At 36.9% G+C, this 23180-nt stretch overlaps 2 protein-coding genes across 5 annotated transcripts; one reads left to right on the top strand and one right to left on the bottom strand.

Annotated features, from left to right (window-relative positions):
- The first annotated feature begins 1324 nt into the window (after positions 1-1324).
- On the top strand, positions 1325-10010 carry LOC121411588 (filamin-A-like). 4 transcript variants are annotated; one of them, XM_041604385.1, is made up of 5 exons: positions 1325-1487; positions 2809-3098; positions 4736-4987; positions 5755-5852; positions 9619-10010. In XM_041604385.1, exons 2-5 carry the CDS (start codon positions 2813-2815, stop codon positions 9754-9756), a joined length of 774 nt encoding a protein of 257 aa, XP_041460319.1. In that variant the 5' UTR covers positions 1325-1487; positions 2809-2812; the 3' UTR covers positions 9757-10010. The 4 variants fall into 4 exon arrangements, with proteins under 4 accessions (XP_041460319.1, XP_041460320.1, XP_041460321.1 ...); XM_041604386.1 differs by having other exon boundaries at positions 2754-3098; XM_041604387.1 differs by having other exon boundaries at positions 1325-1491.
- A 4957-nt stretch (positions 10011-14967) lies between these two features.
- On the bottom strand, positions 14968-15477 carry LOC121412108 (extensin-3-like). The gene has a single exon (XM_041605016.1). The coding sequence runs from the start codon at positions 15475-15477 to the stop codon at positions 14968-14970; it is 510 nt and encodes a 169-aa protein (XP_041460950.1).
- Between the last annotated feature and the right edge of the window lie 7703 nt (positions 15478-23180).

Raw genomic sequence — 23180 nt, 5'->3', positions numbered from 1 at the left:
ATCTATCTACCTATCTTTATATATATATATATATATCTTTCTACTTATTTATCTACTTATCTATTTATCTATTTATCTATCTACTTATATATCTATCTATCCATCTATATATCTATCTGTCTACTTATCTATCTACTTATCTATCTAACGATCTATCTATCTAACTATCCATCCATCTATCTATCTATCTTTCTTTCTAGTTATCTATCTACTTATCTATCTATTTTTCTATCTATCTACTTATCTATCTACTTATATATCTATCTACCTATCTATCTAGCAATCTATTCATCTATTTACTTATCTCTCAATCTATCTATCTATCTTTCTACTTATCTATTTATCTATCTATCTACCTACCTATCTATCTATCTGCTTATCTATCTATCTATCTATCTGTCGACTTATCTATCTACTTATCGATATCTATCTACCTATCTATCTAGCTATCTATTTACTTATCTATCTACTTATCTCTCTCTCTCTCTCTATCTATCTATCTATCTGTCTATCTATCTATCTGTCTATTATCTATCTTTCTATCCATCCATCCATCCATCTATCTATCTATCTATCTATCTATCTTGGCAGGTGTGATAATGTTTATTTGTAAATGTTCATTAAGAAATCTATCGCAAAGTAAGAGAAAGGTCATTCATATTCTGAAATTTCTATACTTATTATAATCCAAAGTTTTCGGCCCCTAGACACTATTACCTTCAGTGTACTTCAATATAAAATACAGCTTGGTAATTTTGGTAGCCAAAAAAAGGGTATGACACTTAAACTGTATATAATTAAGCATTAAAATAAAGATAAAAATCATACCAAATACGGTTCTTTCTGTTCATGTTACATTTGATCATCATTTTTTTCTGTGGCTGGAAACAACAAAACCTAAAAAGGAATGGAACTGTATTCAACCACTTATCTTTAAACATGTCCAGAAGAGAAACTAGAGTGAAAAGGCAAGGTACTCATTTCTAAAAAACGGACAAGTTTAAGCGATAAGTAATCCGCAATATACCATGAAACATCCAAAGTGTGATCAGCGAGCGAATTCTCTTTTTTTAAAGAAGAGATTATGTATGAATAATGTCCTGAAAGTTTGTCCATTTTCATTTTTTTTCCTCTCCTTATTTTGTAGATTTTTTTACCCTCCTCTTCTTCTTATCAATTTTTATTCCTCTCCAAACTTAACCCCCCCTCTTTTTGCGAAGCCAATGGGAGGTGCCTCTAAACACCTGCATTCAGATGTGACATCCCTTTTGTAATTATAGTCGCTTCAATGACCCAACACCCAGAAAAAAGCGAATCAGAAAGGAGTGGAACGTGCACAATCCAGTGTACAAAAAATAAAAAATAGTTGTAGTATTGTAGTATTGGGAAATTGTTTCAAACCACCTTCACAGTCACATTCATCAATCACTCTATGTGAGGATAATATACCATCGAAGGAAAGAACGTGTCGTGAATTCTTGATTCAAGTAGGTAATACTAGTGATATTACCCTGTTTAATCAATAATTGAATTTGGAAGGAAGTATGTTACGAATGAGACAGAGCTTTGGAACCATGCTTCTTACGTTATGAATACAGTCGTCTGCTGTACGAGCTCGAGCTCCAGCAGAAATGAATTTGATCGGTCAATGTTTAAAAACACGTTGGAAGACGCTGTTGTCTACCAGTTGTTTTCTTGCTGTATTTTGCCACTTAATTAGTACCATTTTATTTGTGTGTACTAATGCTTTAATGTGTCATCGAACTAACGAGATGGTCAGAAATGCTCCATCATAACACCCTGTGTGTGAGATAATACATTAAACAGTTATTCTTTTGAATTAGTTTTTGTTTGAAAAGGTGGTGTTCCATTTGTGAGATTCGTGCCCATGCGCATGATTTTTTTTTCTGCTAGAGGAGGAGGAGGGGTTGCCAATTAGATATAAATATAATGAAGAAAATAGACAAGCGAGATCGTTTTTTTTTTATTTGTATCTTATGAAGGCACACTTTTATTTGATTTAATAAAAAGTGTACAATACACACAGAAGTTCTTAGAAAGCAAGAGCCGCCTGTCCCTGCCCCTTCCTCTACTGCCTACAATCGTGGTTAGATTTTACTGTCTGCGTTGATAGAGGGCAACCCTTCTACATCCTGGGGCCGTTTCATAAAGCTTTTCGTAAGTTAAGAGCGACTTTAAGAAGGACTGGTGATCCTTTCTTGAGATAAATGATACGTTCATCTGTGATTACTTAGCGCGTAAGAAAGGTTCACCAGTCGTTCTTAACTTACGAACAGCTTTATGAAACACATACCTGGCATGTATATATACATATTGGTGAAGGTTTGGTTGAAATCCGTTAGAGAATGACGGAGCCATTTATTTTTTTTAAACAAGTTTTTATTATGTGACGTCACAGACGAGCAGCTCCCTCGTGACGTATTTCTCAAAAAATGAAAGTGGTTATATCTGGTCAAATATGACACCACAAATAATAAAAAAAACTTTCAGATTCTTTGATGGATTTTTTTTAAACCTTCACCAATATTTGATTTGTTATTTTCTGTTTTTATTTTAAAAAATGCACGTCCCTCCATGCATTAAAAACACTGTAAATCATTACAATTTTTACATTTAATTACACCGAATAACTTGATGTAGATGTAATGATTCCATGATAATTGTTGATTTCACTCTATATGTATATAATTTATTCTGTTTTTCCTTTATTGTTTTGTTACATATTAATGTAGAGTTGTTTGTTCTTTGGAAAGCACTTTTGCATAACTGAACAAGCCTACCCTACAGGAGAATGGAGTCTGAAGACCCAACGGCAGCAGACGCAGAATGGAAGAAAATACAGCAGAATACCTTCACAAGATGGTGTAACGAACATCTGAAAACGGTCAACAAGTATATCTACAATCTGGAAACAGATCTGTGTGACGGGTTGCTGTTAATTGATCTACTTCAAGTACTTTCTAATAAGAAGATTTCCGAGTACAATAAGAAGCCAAGCTTCAAATCAAAGAAGTTAGAAAATATTTCCATTGCTCTCAAATTCATCGAGGATGAGAATATTAGGTTGGTGAACATTGGTAAGTTGTAGTCATTATATTTCATGGCCAAGATTCTGACTTCAAAATTAAAGCTTGGATAGGGAATAAGATCTGATCTTTACAAACATCATTTTTTTCAACATAGGATTTTAAAAATCCTGCTCTTCATATCCCTCGAGTGTGCTTCTCTTTTGATTTCAATTTTTATTATCTGTTCTGGTTCTGTTCCGTCACCTCTGTGTCCATCTTCGTAGGTAATTTTACAATAATTATTTAAAGGGGTCAACACACTACAAGCATGTGCCTTTTTAGTGGATCCCTCCATTTCTCAGATCTTCATAATGTTTAGGATAATTTGTTTATAGGCCTTTGCTTTACTTATTGAAAATAATATCATATATTGTACCTACCTCACTTTATTTTGTTTGTATAACTTTCATTTGCAAATGTCATTGTAATTATACGACCATTTTACTTTGTTCTGTTGAAAATGAAATAAAGAATTTGAATTTTATTATTTTCTCGCATTTTAGGAAGATTAGGTCCACCAACATCGACTCTTTAGAATTGATTTCTATTGGAGATAGTACACTCTGTGTTCCTTATTTCAGTGAAAAAACGAATCGATATCACACAAGCAGCATTCAACAGTGTTGTAGCTTTCTGGACGTTTAAAACTGTATATATTAAAAAGCCAAGAGTCCATAGCAAAGCCACAGAAAATGCACTGGCGTGCAGATGGGGGGGGGGGGGCTTGAAAATCCATGCTTTTCCTTCATATTATTATCTTTTATCCCTGTCTCTCTTCTATATAAGTAATTAATCTATATATTTCCTTTTCCATTTAATAATTATAATGATAAAAGCTGGATTTACATAGCGTTTTTTTCCTGAGGATACAAAGCGCTTGCTATTATTTCCACGGCTTGAGCTCGAGCTACCACCACCGACGCTCAGTGCATGCATGCAAGGAATTAATCCTGCCGGGTACCCATTCACATCACCTGGGTCAAGTGCAGCACAGTGTGGATAAATTTATTGCTGAAGGAAAGCACGCCATGGATAGGATTCGAACCCACGACCCTCTTTTTGAAAGGCGATAGTAAATGTTTCGATATGTATGTGTGGTTTGCTATACATATCTACAAAAATGTGTTTTTATGTTTACGACCCCAATGAAAATGAGCTCTTGAGCTTTCATGTGACTGTCCTTTCAAGATGTATGAATCCCCATACCTTATATGCATGCTAAATCTTTGCATATAGACTTGGCAAAGTGTGGCCCCACTCGTTCCAAATTATGAACCTCACACTGTCTTGCTTAAACTCTTTATCAAAATTCACCAGTACTGTGCATTAAACGCGATTGCACTGTTGAAAGGCAAAACCACCCTCTTGAAAAGCACGGTTGCTTTGCTCGCTCGCTGTGCCAACTTGCTATCAAGTTACTTTAGACAAAAAAAATATGCATCTCCCCCATGAAATTCTTCTCATGGCCCTAGTTGCCACCGCCCCAACAATAAAAGATGTTAGTGGGATGTTTACCACCCCCCATCCCCTCCTTATTGGAATTGCCGTCGGCCAGCCTGGCTAATTTTGTATATTTGTTTTAAAAAAATGTAAAAATTGTAAAATATGGGGAGATCAGAAACTGTTATCTTGTTTTCATTTGACAGATGCGAGTGATATCTTTAAAGGCATACTGAAGTTAATCCTGGGTCTGCTATGGACGCTGATATTGAAGTACGCCATCTCTCGACCGTATTTAGATGACGATGGTGATCGAGGCGACGAACATATTACACCAAAGCAGGCATTGCTAGGATGGATCCAAAGTAAGATCCCATCTAAAGTACCAATGACTAACTTCACCAAGGACTGGAACAATGGATTGGCCGTAGGTGCTCTAGTAGATGGTGTCGCTCCAGGTGATGGCATAATATCGGTGTTTACACCACAGGTGTTCAATTTCAATGCAAGACCAATAGAGATACATATTTAATAACAAATTAAGAAATGACTTCATTAATTAGCATTAAATCTAAACATTGGGTGTTCAAAGCGATACCAGTTCGTGCCCCTATAGGTTACATCCTCCGGTGTTAAAAGCCCCCTAGAGTTTAAACATAACACCAAAGAGTGTTCAAGTAAAAAGCAAAGGTGTTGTAATTTCTTTTTCACATTTATGTTTATCCTGTAAGAGTATTCGTCTGTTTATATATTTATTCATTAATTTCAATTTTTTTGGAATAGAGGATAGGTACAGTCATTTGAAAAGTGCTTTATAATTACGTTCTCTATGACGCCATAAAACGTGTGATATTAAAAATATAATACAAGAAAATAAAAACAAAGGAATATAGTTGTCCCATGAAATGAGTGTAAAATGTTGTAACACAAATGCCAGATCAGTAGCATGCTAGATGTTCGATTTATTAGTATTTTGGGATACCAGATTATAAAAATCTGAATGAAAGTGCGAAATGATTTCCACTCTTTAAACTGATTGGCCAAAAAAGGGGGATTAAAACGTGTTAGTGAATAAAATTATTATCGGACCAGAAGTGGTTAAAATCGGGTATAATCTAGAAATTGGTTGATTATGACAATAAATTCAGTCGAACACCATTAGGTTTGTTCTTTTGACCAATCTTTGTTTAAATGTTGTTCATGTTGTATGAATGCTATACTTTAGGACTGTATCCTGATTGGAAGAACAACGATCCTAAAGATGCTCTCATGAATGCAAAGGAAGCGATGAAACTTGCTGAAGTTTGGCTTGGAGTACCTCAGGTAAGCCCCCTACGCCTCCTCTCCTGTATACCGGCTAAAGATCATGACTGGACTACTAGATCAAGCTTCATCTATTATCGGCCTGGTCGGTCGAGCTTGGCGAAGTATAGGTGTCAGACTGTACCTTGAGCAGGATCACTCTTTAGAATTGGGTTCCCTTTGCCAAATCATCCTCAAGCCTGGTCCAGATAAATATCGACCTTCTCTATATTTTTGGGGCACAGAAAATAGGCCAAATCTACCATGATCGACTTCACTTTGTATATGTCGACATCGCTTTTGTTTCGTACTCGTATACTTTGAACATTTTGTGAAGATCGCCAATATTGGAGTTGGGAGCCATAGCGTTGTCAGACACCCAAGTTATCCTGGGGAGCGTTTCATCAACATTTTTGTCCGACAAGTTGTCAGATCTGACATCTTTTCTTCATTCTGATTGGCTGAGAGGCACTGTTACTATGGTAACTGTCGGATAAAACAAGATTTGTCGGATAAAACGTCTGACAAGTCCTTTCATGAAACGCTCCCCTGATCACCTTACCGAGCTAGTACGACCTGACTACACATATCTTGTATGGGCCTGGAAAAGATGGAACTGTTCATCACGGGGAACATTCTTGCAGATGAGCCATCACAAACACAAGACCTGGGTCCCGTTGCAGAAAGAGCTGCGTTTAAACGCAAGTCAAACAATCAATCGCAAGTCCCAAATGCGCGCTGTTGATTGGTTGAAAATCAAGTTGCGCGTGGTTTTTAGAGTTGCGATTGATTGCAACTCTTCCTGCAACAGGCCCCAGGTACCAAAGCCTGGAACATATGAAACTACACACTATGTACTAAAAAATTACCCGATTTTGGAGACAAAAAATGGACCGATTATGCATAGAAAATTATGCTCAATGATTGTTATCAAAATAATGTAATTAGGCAACAACACCTTCATGACCTTTTGGGTCAAAAGTTAATTTCGAATCGCAGCAACGGAACCTTCATAGTGGTAATGAAAAACATGGTAATTAATAGACTCTGAGCCGGCTACGACTTCGCGCTGATTTATATACTTCACTTTAAACTTACAGCAACATTCATATTTCACTGTACTTTAATCAAAATTTGTTTGAACCTTCACATAAATTTTTTTTTCTCCAAATTTTGGGGTGGTCGCGTATTTTGCGATAGACTTAACATCCTGCATGTATATTGACTAATGGTCCGTCCCAAGACCTTTTATGAGTTATACCTTTTAGCCAGTCAGCCAATTAGGACCAGTTTGCGTTAGTTTTTTTTTGTGTGAAATGCTCTAGAGCATCTCCAAGAGCATACATATACACGCTTAAAAATATTGGGCAACATGCTAACCACTCAACTATTGGTTTAAAACCTTATCTTGTTTATCCAATTATATGTATTTTTAAAGCAATAATGTGTACTTTGGGTGATAACTACACAGTATCGATTGAAAACTACCCAGAGTTGGATATTATTTTTAACCAACCGTGTGGACAGTATGTTGCCCAACATTTTAAGAGTGTATACATCGTTCGAGAAATTGTAGTAATTGGCATGCGAACAATGCAAATTAAATGATGTAAACAATGATAAAAATGTGAATCTCCAAAAAGTGACTTTATCCCAATTTAACACTTTCGAAGGTTCTGCAAATTTCTTCTGATTTTTTTTTTATAAAACGTCATCATCATTATTATCATTATCATTAGCGAAATTTTGGGGAAATGTCGCAAAGAATCTAAAATAATAACAAGACTAGAATTTTAATTCGTCTTACGGACGAATTAGGTGATCTGTCTGTGAATCTCCTGATCACGATCTAATATTCGATCATTTTGACCATGTCAATGAGATCATTATGATCATCACTCACGAGAATAAACAGACTTCGTTGAGAGATAGATTTCATTGAGAGATATTATGCAAGCATGTCTTGCATAACAAGATGAAGAAATTTCTTAGAGCTGGTGAATAGAATAGCAAAGCAATGAACACTGACGGAGGCATTTGTTGCCCTTTCTTCTTGGAATGCACTAGCTTGTTCTAATAACAATACGTAGCCAAGTTTGAAATACCAGTTGCTAGTGCACGCGTTGTTGTTTTTATGGATGTAATGAAACATACAATTCAAAAGAATAACCAAGACATCAAGGTTGTTGCTAATATCTCATTAAATATAAAACAATCATGTCACTGAATTATATGAATGAACTTCTTATCATGCGCAGAATGGAACCCCAAACCGGCTTATAGGGGTTACTTGCAAAATGAGACAAAATTTAATAAATAAAAAAGTTTATGCTGATGGGTTTCGATCCAGGGACCTCGCATTACAAGGCAGATGCACTAACCATCAGACCATAGTAACTGCCATACACTTACAAGGCAACGACAAAATATAACCTCAAATTGAATTTTTCAAGTTAAAGTTTTATCATAATAATATACTTCTATACATTGCTAATATTTATGATGATCTCCTGCTCAAAATGATAAAAATGTAACATAACCTAGAAGAATATAAAACCAGCTACAATATGTAGAAAACCGGGCCAAAAACGACCAATGATTACGGAGTTACAGTCATATTTCCAAAATTATTAAAACGTCATAAAACAAAAATGGAAAATTTTAGTTCTGACGAAAATTTGATGACGTTATGATAAAATTTATTGTCAAATGTGACATGAAATCACATCTACAAGTCCTACTCTATCCGAATATAAAAGAAAATTTGGGGGGTCAACGGACTATCTGAAGAGTTATATAGAATTTTGTAAAAGCATGTTTTTGCACATTTTTGGCCTATTGTGAACGCGCGCTTACGCGCGTAATTCAAACTTTGACGGAGGCGCATTCCTTTATTACTGGTCGTAGAAGATCGGTTAAGGTATCAACTTATTGGGAATTTTATAAAGAATGCATTGATGTAAATTAAAGTGCAGTTGTGTGTTGCGTAAGGACGTTGAGCGCGTATACGCGCGCGAAAACCTGTGAGCGAGCAAATTCCTGAAATGCTTAGAATGACCTGAACCGTACTCTACTTTGATCAAAAAATGATTTTGAGCATTTTAAAATTTTGACGCGCGCGTACATGCGCGTCGTGACCTGTAAATGACCTTTGATGACATGGACAGTTGACCCTTGATCTGAAGTTAATTTGATGTTAATATTGTTAATTTTTGATGATTGATAATGGAGATATTGTTGATAATGTGATTTTACAAAATGGCGCGTAGATGACGTCACGATGACCGTTTGACGTTGAACTTGTTTCGTACACATCGCATGATAACTGTCCATAATTGATAATATTTTGATGAGAATTGATTGAATAGTTTTGATGATTTTGGTGGAACAAGAAAAGGGTGGAAAAAGAAAAATAAATAAAAAGAATAAATAAAGAAATAAATAAAAAAGAAAATTCGTAGAAACACAAGAGGTGATCTGTCAATTGACAGATCACCTAATAAAAAAAGAAATGCACCGATCATGCAGGTGACAGAGGTTAGCATTGGAAGCATTAATGAAAGTTAACATTTTTTAAGAGTCTATTCCGACATTCACTGAATTAAAAAAAAACGATGTAACCTCTAATTTCAGGGGAGAATTAAATGTCAAGGGGTATTTTTTTCTTAACCGTCTTAACCTATTCATGTATAAAAAAAGAATGGATAAAATAACCTGATATTAGATTATTATTGATATAATATTCATTTATTTTCTTGTCAATTTATTCTCTTTTCCTTTCCAATAGGTGCTGGATCCAAGTGATATGGTTAATCCCAACTTAGACGAGTTGAGTACGATGTGCTACTTAAGTGCTTTTGTAGAGGCTAAACTGAAGCCTGGTGCACCAATTAAACCATGTGATAATGGTGATAAAACAAAATAGGTATGGTGCGCTCATACATCTGGTTCATTCACAATAGTGTCAGTCCCAGGGAGGGTGGGATCAAGGACGTAATATTCCCCTTCAGGTAGGGGATGGCCTGTGTTGTCATCCTCCAATAATTTACGGTTGAACATCATAATATTTTTGATGAATATGAGAAGTATGGTTATGAAGATAAGGAGGGAATACAAGATGACCATGATGGTCATACTGACTGCCATATATACGAATGGTGACCGTCAATTCTTTTTCTCGTAATTAGGTGGTCTGTCTATGACAGATCACCTATTGATTTCGTCAGAATTTTCTTTATTTCTTTCTTCCTATCTTTATTCATTGTACCTATTTTTTGTCGCCAACTTTTCTCGAAATTGGCTGAATCAATTTTGCTGATTTTTTTGTCAAATATAGAATCTATCATAGAGACGGCAAAATAAGCTTTTCAAGGTCATATGGTCATGATGACGTCATCTACGCGCCATTTTGTAAAATTCTTCATTTGATCATATCTTCATTATCAATTATCAAAAATTAACAATATTTACATGACATTAACTTCATGTCAAGGGTCAAATGTCAATGTCATCAAAGTTCATGTAGAGGTCATGACGCGCGCGTACGCGCGCGTCAAAGGTAAAAAAATCGTCCAAATGACCTATAAAATTTTTTGGGTACGTTTCAGGTCATTTTAAGCATTTCAAAAATTTGCGCGCGCGCACATATGCGCGCGCGTTTCCGCACGTTACACCTTAACGCAACGCAGAAAAACCATTTCTTTTAATATCATTGCATTGCTAATAAAATTCTGAGCAATTTGATACCTTGATCAACCTTCTACAACCATTAATAACGAAATTAACACCCGTTAAACTTTGCAGCACGTGTGCGCGCGAGCTCTCACTATAGGCCATATATGGGCAAAAGATGCCTATTGCAAATTCACTGTAGCTCTTTAAATAGTCCGTTGACCCCCATTTTTTTTTTCATATATCGATAGAGTATGAGTTGTAGATTTGATTTCATGTCACCATTGTCCCTAAATTATCTCGTGACGTCATCAAATAGGCGCCCAAACTAAAAATTTCATTTATTCAAAAATGACGTCATCAAATTTATGCAAATTTGGCTGTAACTTCTCGAATATAAATCATTTTTCGCCCAGATTTCGATATGTTGTAGTTTAGAAGGTACTCTTTCTCCTTAGTTAACATGAATATTCGTTTTGAGGAACGCATCATTGCGTAAAACAGCGATGAAAAGAGGCATGTCATTTTTCCTCATTTTGCGTGTAATCTCTATGGGACATGACTTTTTCCCAAAACTAGATTCGACATTCCTCTATTTCGTGAGCCATATCTCCATTTTTTCTCGTCAGCTTTCCTTGAGCTTTTAACATGTTGTAGCTGAGATTCTGGGCTATCGGAAGTGTGCCCTTCATTTTTGGATCAGATGCCGGGATCATGCCCGTATTTCACTTGCAAAATTGGAATTGTAATTTTCAAAATTGCTTACGTGTATTCTCTATGGGGAATATCGTGGCTTTGACTGCTTTCTAAAGGGCGCGGGTTCGAGTCCTGGGGTGAACAAGATGAATTTTTTTTTTCACTTTTTTTTTTCTTTTTGCCACTTCTTACATGATCCTTTATGATAATTTAAAGGTATAAAAGTTTAAATTTAGCAAGATAAAACAGATTATAATTACTTTTTTTCATATCACATGTATTTTGCGTGTAATCTCTATGGGACATGACCTTTTCTCAAAACTAGATTCGACATTCCTCTATTTCGTGAGCCATATCTCCATTTTTTCTTGTCAGTTTTCTTTAAGCTTTTAGTATGTTGTAGCTGAGATTCTAAGCTTTCGGAAGTGTGCCCTTCATTTTTTGATCAGATGCCGGGATCATGCCCGTATTTCACTTGCAAAATTGGACTTGTAATTCTCAAAATTGCTTACGTGTATTCTCTATGGGGAATATCGTGGCTTTGACTGCTTTCTAAAGGGCGCGGGTTCGAGTCCTGGGGTGAACAAGATGAATTTTTTTTTCACTTTTTTTCTTTTTGCCGCTTCTTACATGATCCTTTATGATAATTTAAAGGTATAAAAGTTTAAATTTAGCAAGATAAAACAGATTATAATTACTTTTTTTCATATCACATGTATTTTGCGTGTAATCTCTATGGGACATGACCTTTTCTCAAAACTAGATTCGACATTCCTCTATTTCGTGAGCTATATCTCCATTGTTTCTTGTCAGTTTTCCCTGAGCTTTTAGTATGTTGTAGCCGAGATTCTAAGCTTTCGAAAATATGCCCTCCATTTTTTGATCAGATGCCGGGATCATGCCTGTATTTCGCTTGCAAAATTGGAATTGTAATTCTCAAATTTGCTTACGTGTAATCTCTATGTGGAATATCCTGGCTCAATGGATAACGCATTTGACTTGCTTTCTCGGGGGCGCAGGTTCGAATCCTGGGGTAAACAAGATGATTTTTTTTTCAATTTTTTTTCTTTTTACCATCTCGTACAAGATCCTTTATGATAATTTAAAGGTACGAAAGTTAAAATTTAGCAAGATAAAACAGATTATAATTACTTTTTTTCATATCACATGTATTGTCATACATCAAAGAGACCCTTTTACAGTGCTTTATCATCTCCCGTCTTTCACAAGCATTCTATCCATAATCAACATTCAGTTGTCATCATGAAGATCACATTGATCTGCATGAACATGGTAATAGTGATCATGATGGCAATAATAAAGACAGACCACCTAATTCGTCCGCATGACGAATTAAATTCTAGTTTTGTTATGTTTATTGTTATTAAATGAAACCATTCCTTTAAGAAATTGTTAGCATTGATATCATTCTATTATGAAAGTTTATCCTTTGTAATGTACATAATGTATATTGAGATTGTGACAGAAATACATATATATTCAATATGGGCTTGTGGAAATTCATCGTTTTTATCTTCTCATATCTCTTCATTAGCCAAAATCCTACCCAATCATGTACATTGCTTGATTTGTAAATGTCTGTGAGTCTTCAGCAGTAATATCTGCGCAATATTGTGCACAATAGTTGTAAGTATATTATTAACATTTCAAATGATGCAAAATATCTCTTTATTTAGTGACATGCTCGAAATCTGTTGATATACAGCAACTATCCCAAAAATTTACACTTTGAAATAATTTTATGAAATGATATATTTGTATTATCCTGATGCATTTGCCACATTTATACACAATATAGGGCTCTTTAAGCGAATGAAGCAATGACTGTCTGAAAATCTTTCCGCATGAGTGAGCACAAAAGTTGATGAAAAATTATATCCGCAAAACTTTGAAAAAATATTATTGATATAGGTAGACGTTAATCATAAAGAGCACATGGTCTTTAACTGCATAGGCTGATTTGAAGCTACCGTTTTTTTTACACTTTAAACTTGTTTCATAGCCAAGAACACTCCCTCTGGCGTCAATGCTCTCCCCCCCCCACATACACACGCCTAGACCATTGTAATGATTCAGATTTACATGATAATAATAATAGCTGTATTTATAAAGTACCTTTTGCATGAGGATACAAAGCGCTGCTATTATTACCCCGGCTTTAGCTCGAGCTACCATGACTGGTGCTCAGTGCATGCAAGGAATTAATCCTTCCGGGTACCCATTCACCTCACCTGGGTCGAGTGCAGCACAGTGTGGATAAATTTCTTGCTGAAGGAAAACACGCCATGGTTAGGATTCGAACCCACGACCCTCTGTTTGAAAGCCATGTAGCAGTGATTCGTATGAAATAGCTTAGGCTTGATTTTTCTGCAGTTTTTCATTTTCATTCCTGGGAAATGTGTTGAGAAACAACTATTACAGGAGTATTAAGAAATGTAAGCCCGTTTATAAATGACATAACTTAATAAATTAATAAAAAAAAACATGCAGATGTCTGAAATACACTTTTGTCATGTTTGTTTCTTTCGATGTGTTTATGCTGAATGACCTCATATCCAGCTGCCACATAAAGGTAAAATGTATGCTGAAAATGTTTGTTTGGGTAACAAAGTTGTTACAAAATGTTAATTGCATCTGTTTTTATTTCTATTGACTATAAATACAAAAGAAAAAATGTGAGAAATGTACAGCATGGCCAGTTCCTTTTTCGTCTTTACAGTGTGAAAATGAGCATTTTTGTGCAAACCAATTTCTGCGAGCTCACAAAAATGGATCGTGCTCACTCACACGCAACATTCTGTTCACAGTTTTACTCTCATCATAATAATAGATGAGATCCAACCCAAAGATTATATGTAAACAAATATTCCCATACAGTATCATTTTCAATTCCCAGGACTTCTTAAAAGTGTAAACTTCTTATAAAAAAACTACATTGTTCGAAATAGAACAATTATATGACGGTACGACGGAAATTAAATGACGGAATGGTGGAATGACGGTATGACGAAATGGTGGAATGACGGTATGACGAAATGGTGGAATGAAGGTATGACGAAATGGTGGAATGACGGTATGACGAAATGGTGGAATGAAGGTATGACGAAATGGTGGAATGACGGTATGACGAAATGGTGGAATGACGGTATGACAAAATGGTGGAATGACGGTATGACAAAATGGTGGAATGACGGTATGACGAAATGGTGGAATGACGGTATGACGAATGGGGAATGACAATGGTGGAATGACGGTATGACGCAATGATGGAATGACGGTATGACGAAATGGTGGAATGACGGTATGACAAAATGGTGGAATGACGGTGTGACGAAATGGTGGAATGACGGTATGACGAAATGAAGGTATGACGAAATGGAATGACGGTATGACGAAATGGTGGAATGACGGTATGACAAAAAAGTGGAATGAAGTTTTGACGAAATGGTGGAATGACGGTATGACGAAATGTAGGAATGACGGTATGACGAAATGGTGGAATGACGGTATGACGAAATGGTGGAATGACGGTATGACGAAATGGTGGAATGAACGAATGTCTGGTTTCGTGCATCTAATATGACGAAATGGGGAATGACGGTATGACGAAATGATGGAATGACGAAATGGTGGAATGACGGCATGACAAAATGGTGGAATGACGGTGTGGCGAAATGGTGGAATGACGAAATGGTGGAATGACGGTATGACGAAATGGTGGAATGAACGAATGTCTGGTTTCGTGCATTTAATATGACGAAATGGGGAATAACGAAATGATGGAATGACGAAATGGTGGAATGACGGTATGACAAAATGGTGGAATGACGGTATGACGAAATGGTGGAATGACGGTATGACGAAATGGTGGAATGACGGTATGACGAAATGGTGGAATGACGGTATGACAAAATGGTGGAATGACGGTATGACGAAATGGTGGAATGACGGTATGACGAAATGGTGGAATGACGGTATGACGAAATGGTGGAATGACGGTATGACGAAATGGTGGAATGACGGTATGGCGAAATGGTGGAATGACGGTATGACGAAATGGTGGAATGACGGTATGACGAAATGATGGAATGACGGTATGACGAAATGGTGGAATGACGGTATGACAAAATGGTGGAATGACGGTATGACGAAATGGTGGAATGACGGTATGACGAAATGGTGGAATGACGGTATGACGAAATGGTGGAATGACGGTATGACGAAATGGTGGAATGAACGAATGTCTGGTTTCGTGCATTTAATATGACAAAATGGGGAATGACGGTATGACGAAATGACTGTATGACGAAATGGTGGAATGACGGTATGACAAAATGGTGGAATGACGGTGTGGCTAAATGGTGGAATGACGAATGTCTGGTTTCGTGCATTTAATATGACGAAATGGGGAATGACGAAATTGTGGAATGACGGTATGACGAAATGATGGAATGACGGTATGACAAAATGTGGAATGACGGTGTGACGAAATGGTGGAATGAAGGTATGATGAAATGAAGGTATGACGAAATGGTGGAATGACGGTATGACGAAATTGTGGAATGACGGTATGACAAAAAAGTGGAATGAAGTTTTGACGAAATGGTGGAATGACGGTATGACGAAATGGTGGAATGAATGAATGTCTGGTTTCGTGCATTTAATATGACGAAATGGGGAATGACTGTATGACGAAATGATGGAATGACGAAATGGTGGAATGACGGTATGACAAAATGGTGGAATGACGGTGTGGCGAAATGGTGGAATGACAAAACGGTGGAATGACGGTATGACGAAATGGTGGAATGAACGAATGTCTGGTTTCGTGCATTTAATATGACGAAATGGGGAATGACGAAATGGTGGAATGACGTAATGACGAAATGGTTGAATGACGGTATGACGAAATGATGGAATGACGGTATGACGAAATGGTGGAATGACGGTATGACAAAATGATGGAATGACGGTATGACGAAATGATGGAATGACGGTATGACAAAATGGTGGAATGACGGTATGACGAAATGGTGGAATGACGGTATGACGAAATGGTGGAATGACGGTATGACGAATGGGAAATGACGAAATGGTGGAATGACGGTATGACGCAATGATGGAATGACGGTATGACAAAATGGTGGAATGACGGTATGACAAAATGGTGGAATGACGGTATGACGAATGGGGAATGACGAAATGGTGGAATGACGGTATGACGAAATGGTGGAATGACGGTATGACAAAATGGTGGAATGACGGTATGACAAAATGGTGGAATGACGGTATGACGAAATGGTGGAATGACGGTATGATGAAATGAAGGTATGACGAAATGGTGGAATGACGGTATGACGAAATGGTGGAATGACGGTATGACAAAAAAGTGGAATGAAGTTTTGACGAAATGGTGGAATGACGGTATGACGAAATGTAGGAATGACGGTATGACGAAATGGTGGAATGACGGTATGACGAAATGGTGGAATGACGGTATGACGAAATGGTGGAATGAACGAATGTCTCGTTTCGTGCATCTAATATGACGAAATGGGGAATGACGGTATGACGAAATGATGGAATGACGAAATGGTGGAATGACGGCATGACAAAATGGTGGAATGACGGTGTGGCGAAATGGTGGAATGACGAAATGGTGGAATGACGGTATGACGAAATGGTGGAATGAACGAATGTCTGGTTTCGTGCATTTAATATGACGAAATGGGGAATAACGAAATGATGGAATGACGAAATGGTGGAATGACGGTATGACAAAATGGTGGAATGACGGTATGACGAAATGGTGGAATGACGGTATGACGAAATGGTGGAATGACGGTATGACGAAATGGTGGAATGACGGTATGACAAAATGGTGGAATGACGGTATGACGAAATGGTGGAATGACGGTATGACGAAATGGTGGAATGACGGTATGACGAAATAGTGAAATGACGGTATGACGAAATGGTGGAATGACGGTGTGGCGAAATGGTGGAATGACAGTATGACGAAATGGTGGAATGACAGTATGACGAAATGATTGAATGACGGTATGACGAAATGGTGGAATGACGGTATGACAAAATGGTGGAATGACGGTGTGGCGAAATGGTGGAATGACGGTATAACGAAATGGTGGAATGACGGTATGACGAAATGGTGGAATGAACGAATGTCTGGTTTCGTGCATTTAATATGACAAAATGGGGAATGACGGTTTGACGAAATGACGGTATGACGAAATGGTGGAATGACGGTATGACAAAATGGTGGAATGACGGCGTGGCGAAATGGTGGAATGACGAATGTCTGGTTTCGTGCATTTAATATGACGAAATGGGGAATGACGAAATTGTGGAATGACGGTATGACGAAATGATGGAATGACGGTATGACAAAATGGTGGAATGACGGTGTGACGAAATCGTGGAATGACGGTATGACGAAATGAAGGTATGACGAAATGGTGGAATGACGGTATGACGAAATTGTGGAATGACGGTATGACAAAAAAGTGGAATGAAGTTTTGACGAAATGGTGGAATCACGGCATGACGAAATGTAGGAGTGACGGTATGACGAAATGGTGGAATGACGGTATGACGAAATGGTGGAATGAATGAATGTCTGGTTTCGTGCATTTAATATGACGAAATGGGGAATGACGGTATGACGAAATGATGGAATGACGAAATGGTGGAATGACGGTATGACAAAATGGTGGAATGACGGTATGACGAAATGGTGGAATGAACGAATGTCTGGTTTCGTGCATTTAATATGACGAAATGGGGAATGACGAAATGGTGGAATGACGTAATGACGAAATGGTGGAATGACGGTATGACGAAATGATGGAATGACGGTATGGCGAAATGGTGGAATGACGGTATGACAAAATGGTGGAATGACGGTATGACGAAATGGTGGAATGACGGTATGACGAAATGGTGGAATGAACGAATGTCTGGTTTCGTGCATTTAATATGACGAAATGGGAAATAACGGTATGACGCAATGGTGGAATGACGGTATGACGAAATGGTGGAATGACGGTATGACGAAATGGTGGAATGACGGTATGACAAAATGGTGGAATGACGGTATGACGAAATGGTGGAATGACGGTATGACAAAATGGTGGAATGACGGTATAACGAAATGGTGGAATGACGGTATGACGAAATGGTGGAATGACGGTATGACAAAATGGTGGAATGACGGTATGACGAAATGGTGGAATGACGGTATGACGAAATGGTGGAATGACGGTATGACGAAATGGTGGAATGACAAAATAGTGGAATGACGGTATGACGAAATGGTGGAATGACGGTATGACGAAATGGTGGAATGACGGTATGACGAAATGGTGGAATGACGGTATGACGAAATGGTGGAATGACGGTATGACGAAATGGTGGAATGACGGTATGACGAAATGGTGGAATGACGGTATGACGAAATAGTGGAATGACGGTATGACGAAATGGTGGAATGACGGTATGACGAAATGGTGGAATGACGGTATGACGAAATGGTGGAATGACGGTATGACGAAATAGTGGAATGACGGTATGATGAAATGGTAGGATTATCGTATAATGACGAAATGGGGAATAATGACGGAATGGTGGATGAGAACGGTTTCAAAGAATGGTAGAATGGCTGAATGACAAAATGGTGGTGACGGCAATGATATGACGGAATGGTGAATGGCGGAAAGACGGTATGCATTTGCTGCGTTGTAGGATTCATTCTGCGTCGATGAGAGGAAATATGGCGGTACTGACCAAACTTTAAGCGTATCATATTACACAATCTTACACCATATCCTTTGAAACAAATGGCAACTAAATCCAATCGTTTCAATATTCAAACAGTATAACCTTGCGAAGATCAATCCCTATATTGTTTCTATTGTAAAGGTCTTTAGGGATCCGTCCGTCCTGGTCAACGAATGTCTGGTTTCGTGCATTTAATTTGACAGACACGGACCTGTCAATGTTATTTCTCTCCTACATAGAACCACGCCACCAGCACTCGATCCTGTTGTCATCCATCGTTGTTTTGGTGTTATCTTCCGTCCCGCCATCCATCACGCTATCGTCGTTCTTGGGGATGTCAGCCATGGATCCATATTTCCATCGTTTTTATTCTATTGTTGTATGATGTCATAATTCATGCTTTCTTCTTCCCTGGTTGCACCGTCAACGATGACATTATTCATCTTTCATATTTCAATAATTCATACTTTCATATAATCATACTTCATCTTCTATTATGTAGAACCATATGATTATAATCTTAATTCATATTTCCATTGTTTAGAAGAATAGGGATTAGTTGTGACGTTAGAAGTACTATTACCACTGACGACCTTATTGGAATTAAAAATAATAAACAATAGAATTATGCACATCTTATTCTATTTGACAGCTTGCTAGCTGAGCTGACTAGTCAAAACAATTTTACCCAACGCTCTATTCTTTTCTCTTAATTTCTCTTCTTAATTACCGCGTTTGCCAAGGTTCCCGTGTAAAGTGGGTATACCGATTGAGAATAAAAATGTACCTCAAAATTGTCGATTCAATGAAGATCCTTAGCATGAACAAAGTCATACTTATTAGTCATAATAGGTAAGTCAACCTCAGAAAAATGTTGATTTGAATCAACGGAAAATTCAGACAAATATAATGCTGAAAATCTCATCAAAATCGGCTGTAAAACAAGAAAGTTATGACATTTTAAAGTTTCGCTATTTTGCACAAAACAGTTATATGCACAATTTAGTCACGTGGAAATGAGAGAATCAATGATGTCCCTCACTCACTAGTTCTTTTGTTTTTTTATTGTTTGAATTATACAATATTTCATTTTTTACAGATTTGACAATTAGGACAAACTTGACTGAACCATATAATGTTAAACGATAATAATTCCACATGTTCAGGGAGATATAAAACTTTGTTTCATAGGACAATAAGGAGAAAACAAGAATATTTCATATAATGAAATACAAAAGGAAAAGTGAGTGAGTGATGTCATCAGTCCCTCATTTTCATACTGACCGGGATGTGCATATAACTATATTAAGTGAATTTTAAGTGAAATTTTAAAATGCCATAACTTTCTTATTTTTCATCTGATTTTTATGAAATTTTCAGTGTTATGCTCGTTGGATTTTCTCTTTTTATTCAAATCAACTCTTTGTTGGGGTGGACTTGTCCTTTATAGAATATTTGCTCCCGAATAATCTGATAACAATTCTATGTGATATATACCCACGCTTGGATAAGTATAGGGGACTTTTTTGCCGTGATGTAAAAATTGATTAATTGCCAAAACAGTATATGACGAAAATAAATGAATCGGGGAACTACTTCATTGAGGTTGTCACTTACAAATTGTCAAAATTGTCATTATTCGATAGTTACCACAGTAACAGTCAAATTTAGCCAATCAAAACCAAGGGAAGTTGTCAGATCCGAAAACTTGTCAGACAAATAAATGTTGTTGAGACGCCTCCCACATGAAGTCGTATTCTTGTATGAGTTGCAATAGAGCTTCATCGCAAAATTCATTTTAAATTAAAATCGCATGAGAATTTATATGGAGCGCATTATACAATCATCGCGTTAATTTGGTTTTAAAGTTTTTTGCATTTAATTATACTAAAACGCTTACCACGAAGGATAATTTCGTGGAGATACTGAAATAATCACTGTTCACTGCAGTCATTCCTTAGTTTTGCTAAAAGCAAAGAGTACCGCATATATATATATATATACATATATATATATATATATATATATATATATATATATATATATATATATATATATATATATATATATATATATATATATATATATATGTAATTTAAAAAAAAAATAAAAGAAATAAATACTCCGTTATGAAAAGTACGGAGTTTTTATTTCTTTTTTAATCGTTTATTGGACCAACTCCGAGAGCAGAACATTTCCACTTTGTTTATATATGAATTGATTGAAAAAAAATGCCGACAGGCAAATAGGACACTTAAAGCTTTATTAAAATCATTATATAGAAGACAAAGGAAATGACCTTTTCAGTTTCGGTAGAACTGTATATTGATGATAATATATTTCTTGAAACATGTCCTAGATATAGGAAATCTTATGCACAGAACTAGAAAAAAAAAACGCTCTCGGTTTCCGAAGTGGTCAATTAATGGCCCAAAGCACCTGTGTTACTTGAGTTTTCATTATCGGGATGAGTCTCACTCTCGTATTCCACACTCGTTTATCCAGAAAATAAAAAGACTTTCAGCCAACTTTTGAATGGCATTGTACATGATTGTTTCTCTGTAATGCGATCTATTGCGATTGGCCTTTCGTAGCTTGTCGCGAAAATTTTTGAGCCGTCCAAAATTTCTTGCACACGTGACGATTCCCACAACTGACCTAGAGATCTGATACGATCTGAAACGATTACTCCACGAGTTAGACAAGATCTGGAACGATTACTCCACGATTTAGACCACGGTTTCAATCATGGTGCAAATCTTGACGGTTAGAACTAGGTATCCTATGTACAATAAGAAAGTAGACCTGACAATGGATCATCTAAGCACCAATTTCTCATATCGCACTAAACAATCATAGTAACCTTTTCTTTTAATTAATATTTAGCCTTATTATTTTCATACTCGTTGCGCAAATCTGCTTTCATTAACTGTAGACTCTTTATCATTTCAATTGATCTATTGTTTGTAAGCAGTATAAATTGAATTGTGCAGGCCCTCAAGGACACTTGGCAGCTGTTTGACTGATCAGACCACCTTGATTGAATAAAATTGAAAATTATATATAAATAGCGAGTATGAAGTACGAGGCAATCCTTTTCCGTAAGTGATTAGGATCCGCATTTCGATAAAAAGAAGAAAAAAATAGTGTGAGCGCATAGATAGAGCTATAATTCTTATATGTAGCCTTCTGACCTGTAAAAATGACAATTTAGGGACTGTGTGGAATATAGTGAATACATTAAGTTTGCTACTAAAGCATCCCCCCTTTTTTATTGCAGCCGATATTGAGAGGGGGTGGGGCATGTGACCGCTTCGCCCCCACCCTGTATACGCATATGGCTATATATATGGGATAGGTTAATTGATAAGAACAGTACGTCGGGTTCGTGTTGAAAACCTTACTGATTGTTGACATGTATATATTTTCAGGTGTGTGCGTTTCCTATCTACCCAGTGTTTACTCTCTTTCTTTAAAGCTCTAACATGCACACTGCTGTATAAAATAGATAAGAAAAGAGGGGGAACTGTAGATCGGTGACTCCAGTTTCTGTATGTTTCTTCCATAGGCCTATACATTCACGCAACCTTATTTATAGAATTCAGAATGTTTTGGATGGTTGGTTCAAAAGCTCGTCCCAATTTCTGCTCGAGCACCGATTTCCTATGATAGGTATTCAAGTCTGCTTTTACCGCCAAAAGTGCAACTACTTGGATTTTTCTGTAACTAATCATAGCGATTTAGAAGCAGAACTAATTCCTTTCGTTAAAACTTTTTGAATGTACATCCCAAGTCTGAAGGTCACATGATCCGTGTTCTTGGAGTCGGCGAGGAAGTGCTTCATGTGTAAATCTATTTTTCCCTCATTGGCTTAAACCATCAGTCATGATTTTTATCGCTTGCAGACTAAAATCAAATTCTTTCGGGAAAGAGATCGTGAAAGCAGAGAATCCCTTCAGAATATAATGCAGCAGTCATCGATACATTCGCAATATAATATAGGCAATATCCCGGGCAATATACACATCACTCTCTCTCTCATTCCCTCTTTTGGAATTGCCGAGGAACCATTTAATACAGGATCCCTGTAAAGAGGTCATCAGGGATTATTTGCAGTACAGAACCATTTTTTTTTCTTAGTCTGAGTGAAGGATTTACTACCCC

Source organism: Lytechinus variegatus, chromosome 3, assembly GCF_018143015.1.
Source record: "Lytechinus variegatus isolate NC3 chromosome 3, Lvar_3.0, whole genome shotgun sequence".
Lineage (NCBI taxonomy): Eukaryota > Metazoa > Echinodermata > Echinoidea > Temnopleuroida > Toxopneustidae > Lytechinus > Lytechinus variegatus.
Note: the sequence above shows the minus strand (reverse complement) of the source record. Positions and strands in the feature narration are given on the sequence as shown.

Bases quoted from the DNA above. Each gene is read 5' to 3' on its own strand.
- LOC121411588 (XM_041604385.1), top strand. From the start codon at position 2,813: ATGGAGTCTGAAGACCCAACGGCAGCAGACGCAGAATGGAAGAAAATA. The intron at 3,099-4,735 runs GTAAGTTGTAGT...TTCATTTGACAG, and splicing joins TATTAGGTTGGTGAACATTG to ATGCGAGTGATATCTTTAAA. The intron at 5,853-9,618 runs GTAAGCCCCCTA...CCTTTCCAATAG, and splicing joins TTTGGCTTGGAGTACCTCAG to GTGCTGGATCCAAGTGATAT.
- LOC121412108 (XM_041605016.1), bottom strand. From the start codon at position 15,477: ATGCACGAAACCAGACATTCGTTCATTCCACCATTTCGTCATACCGTC.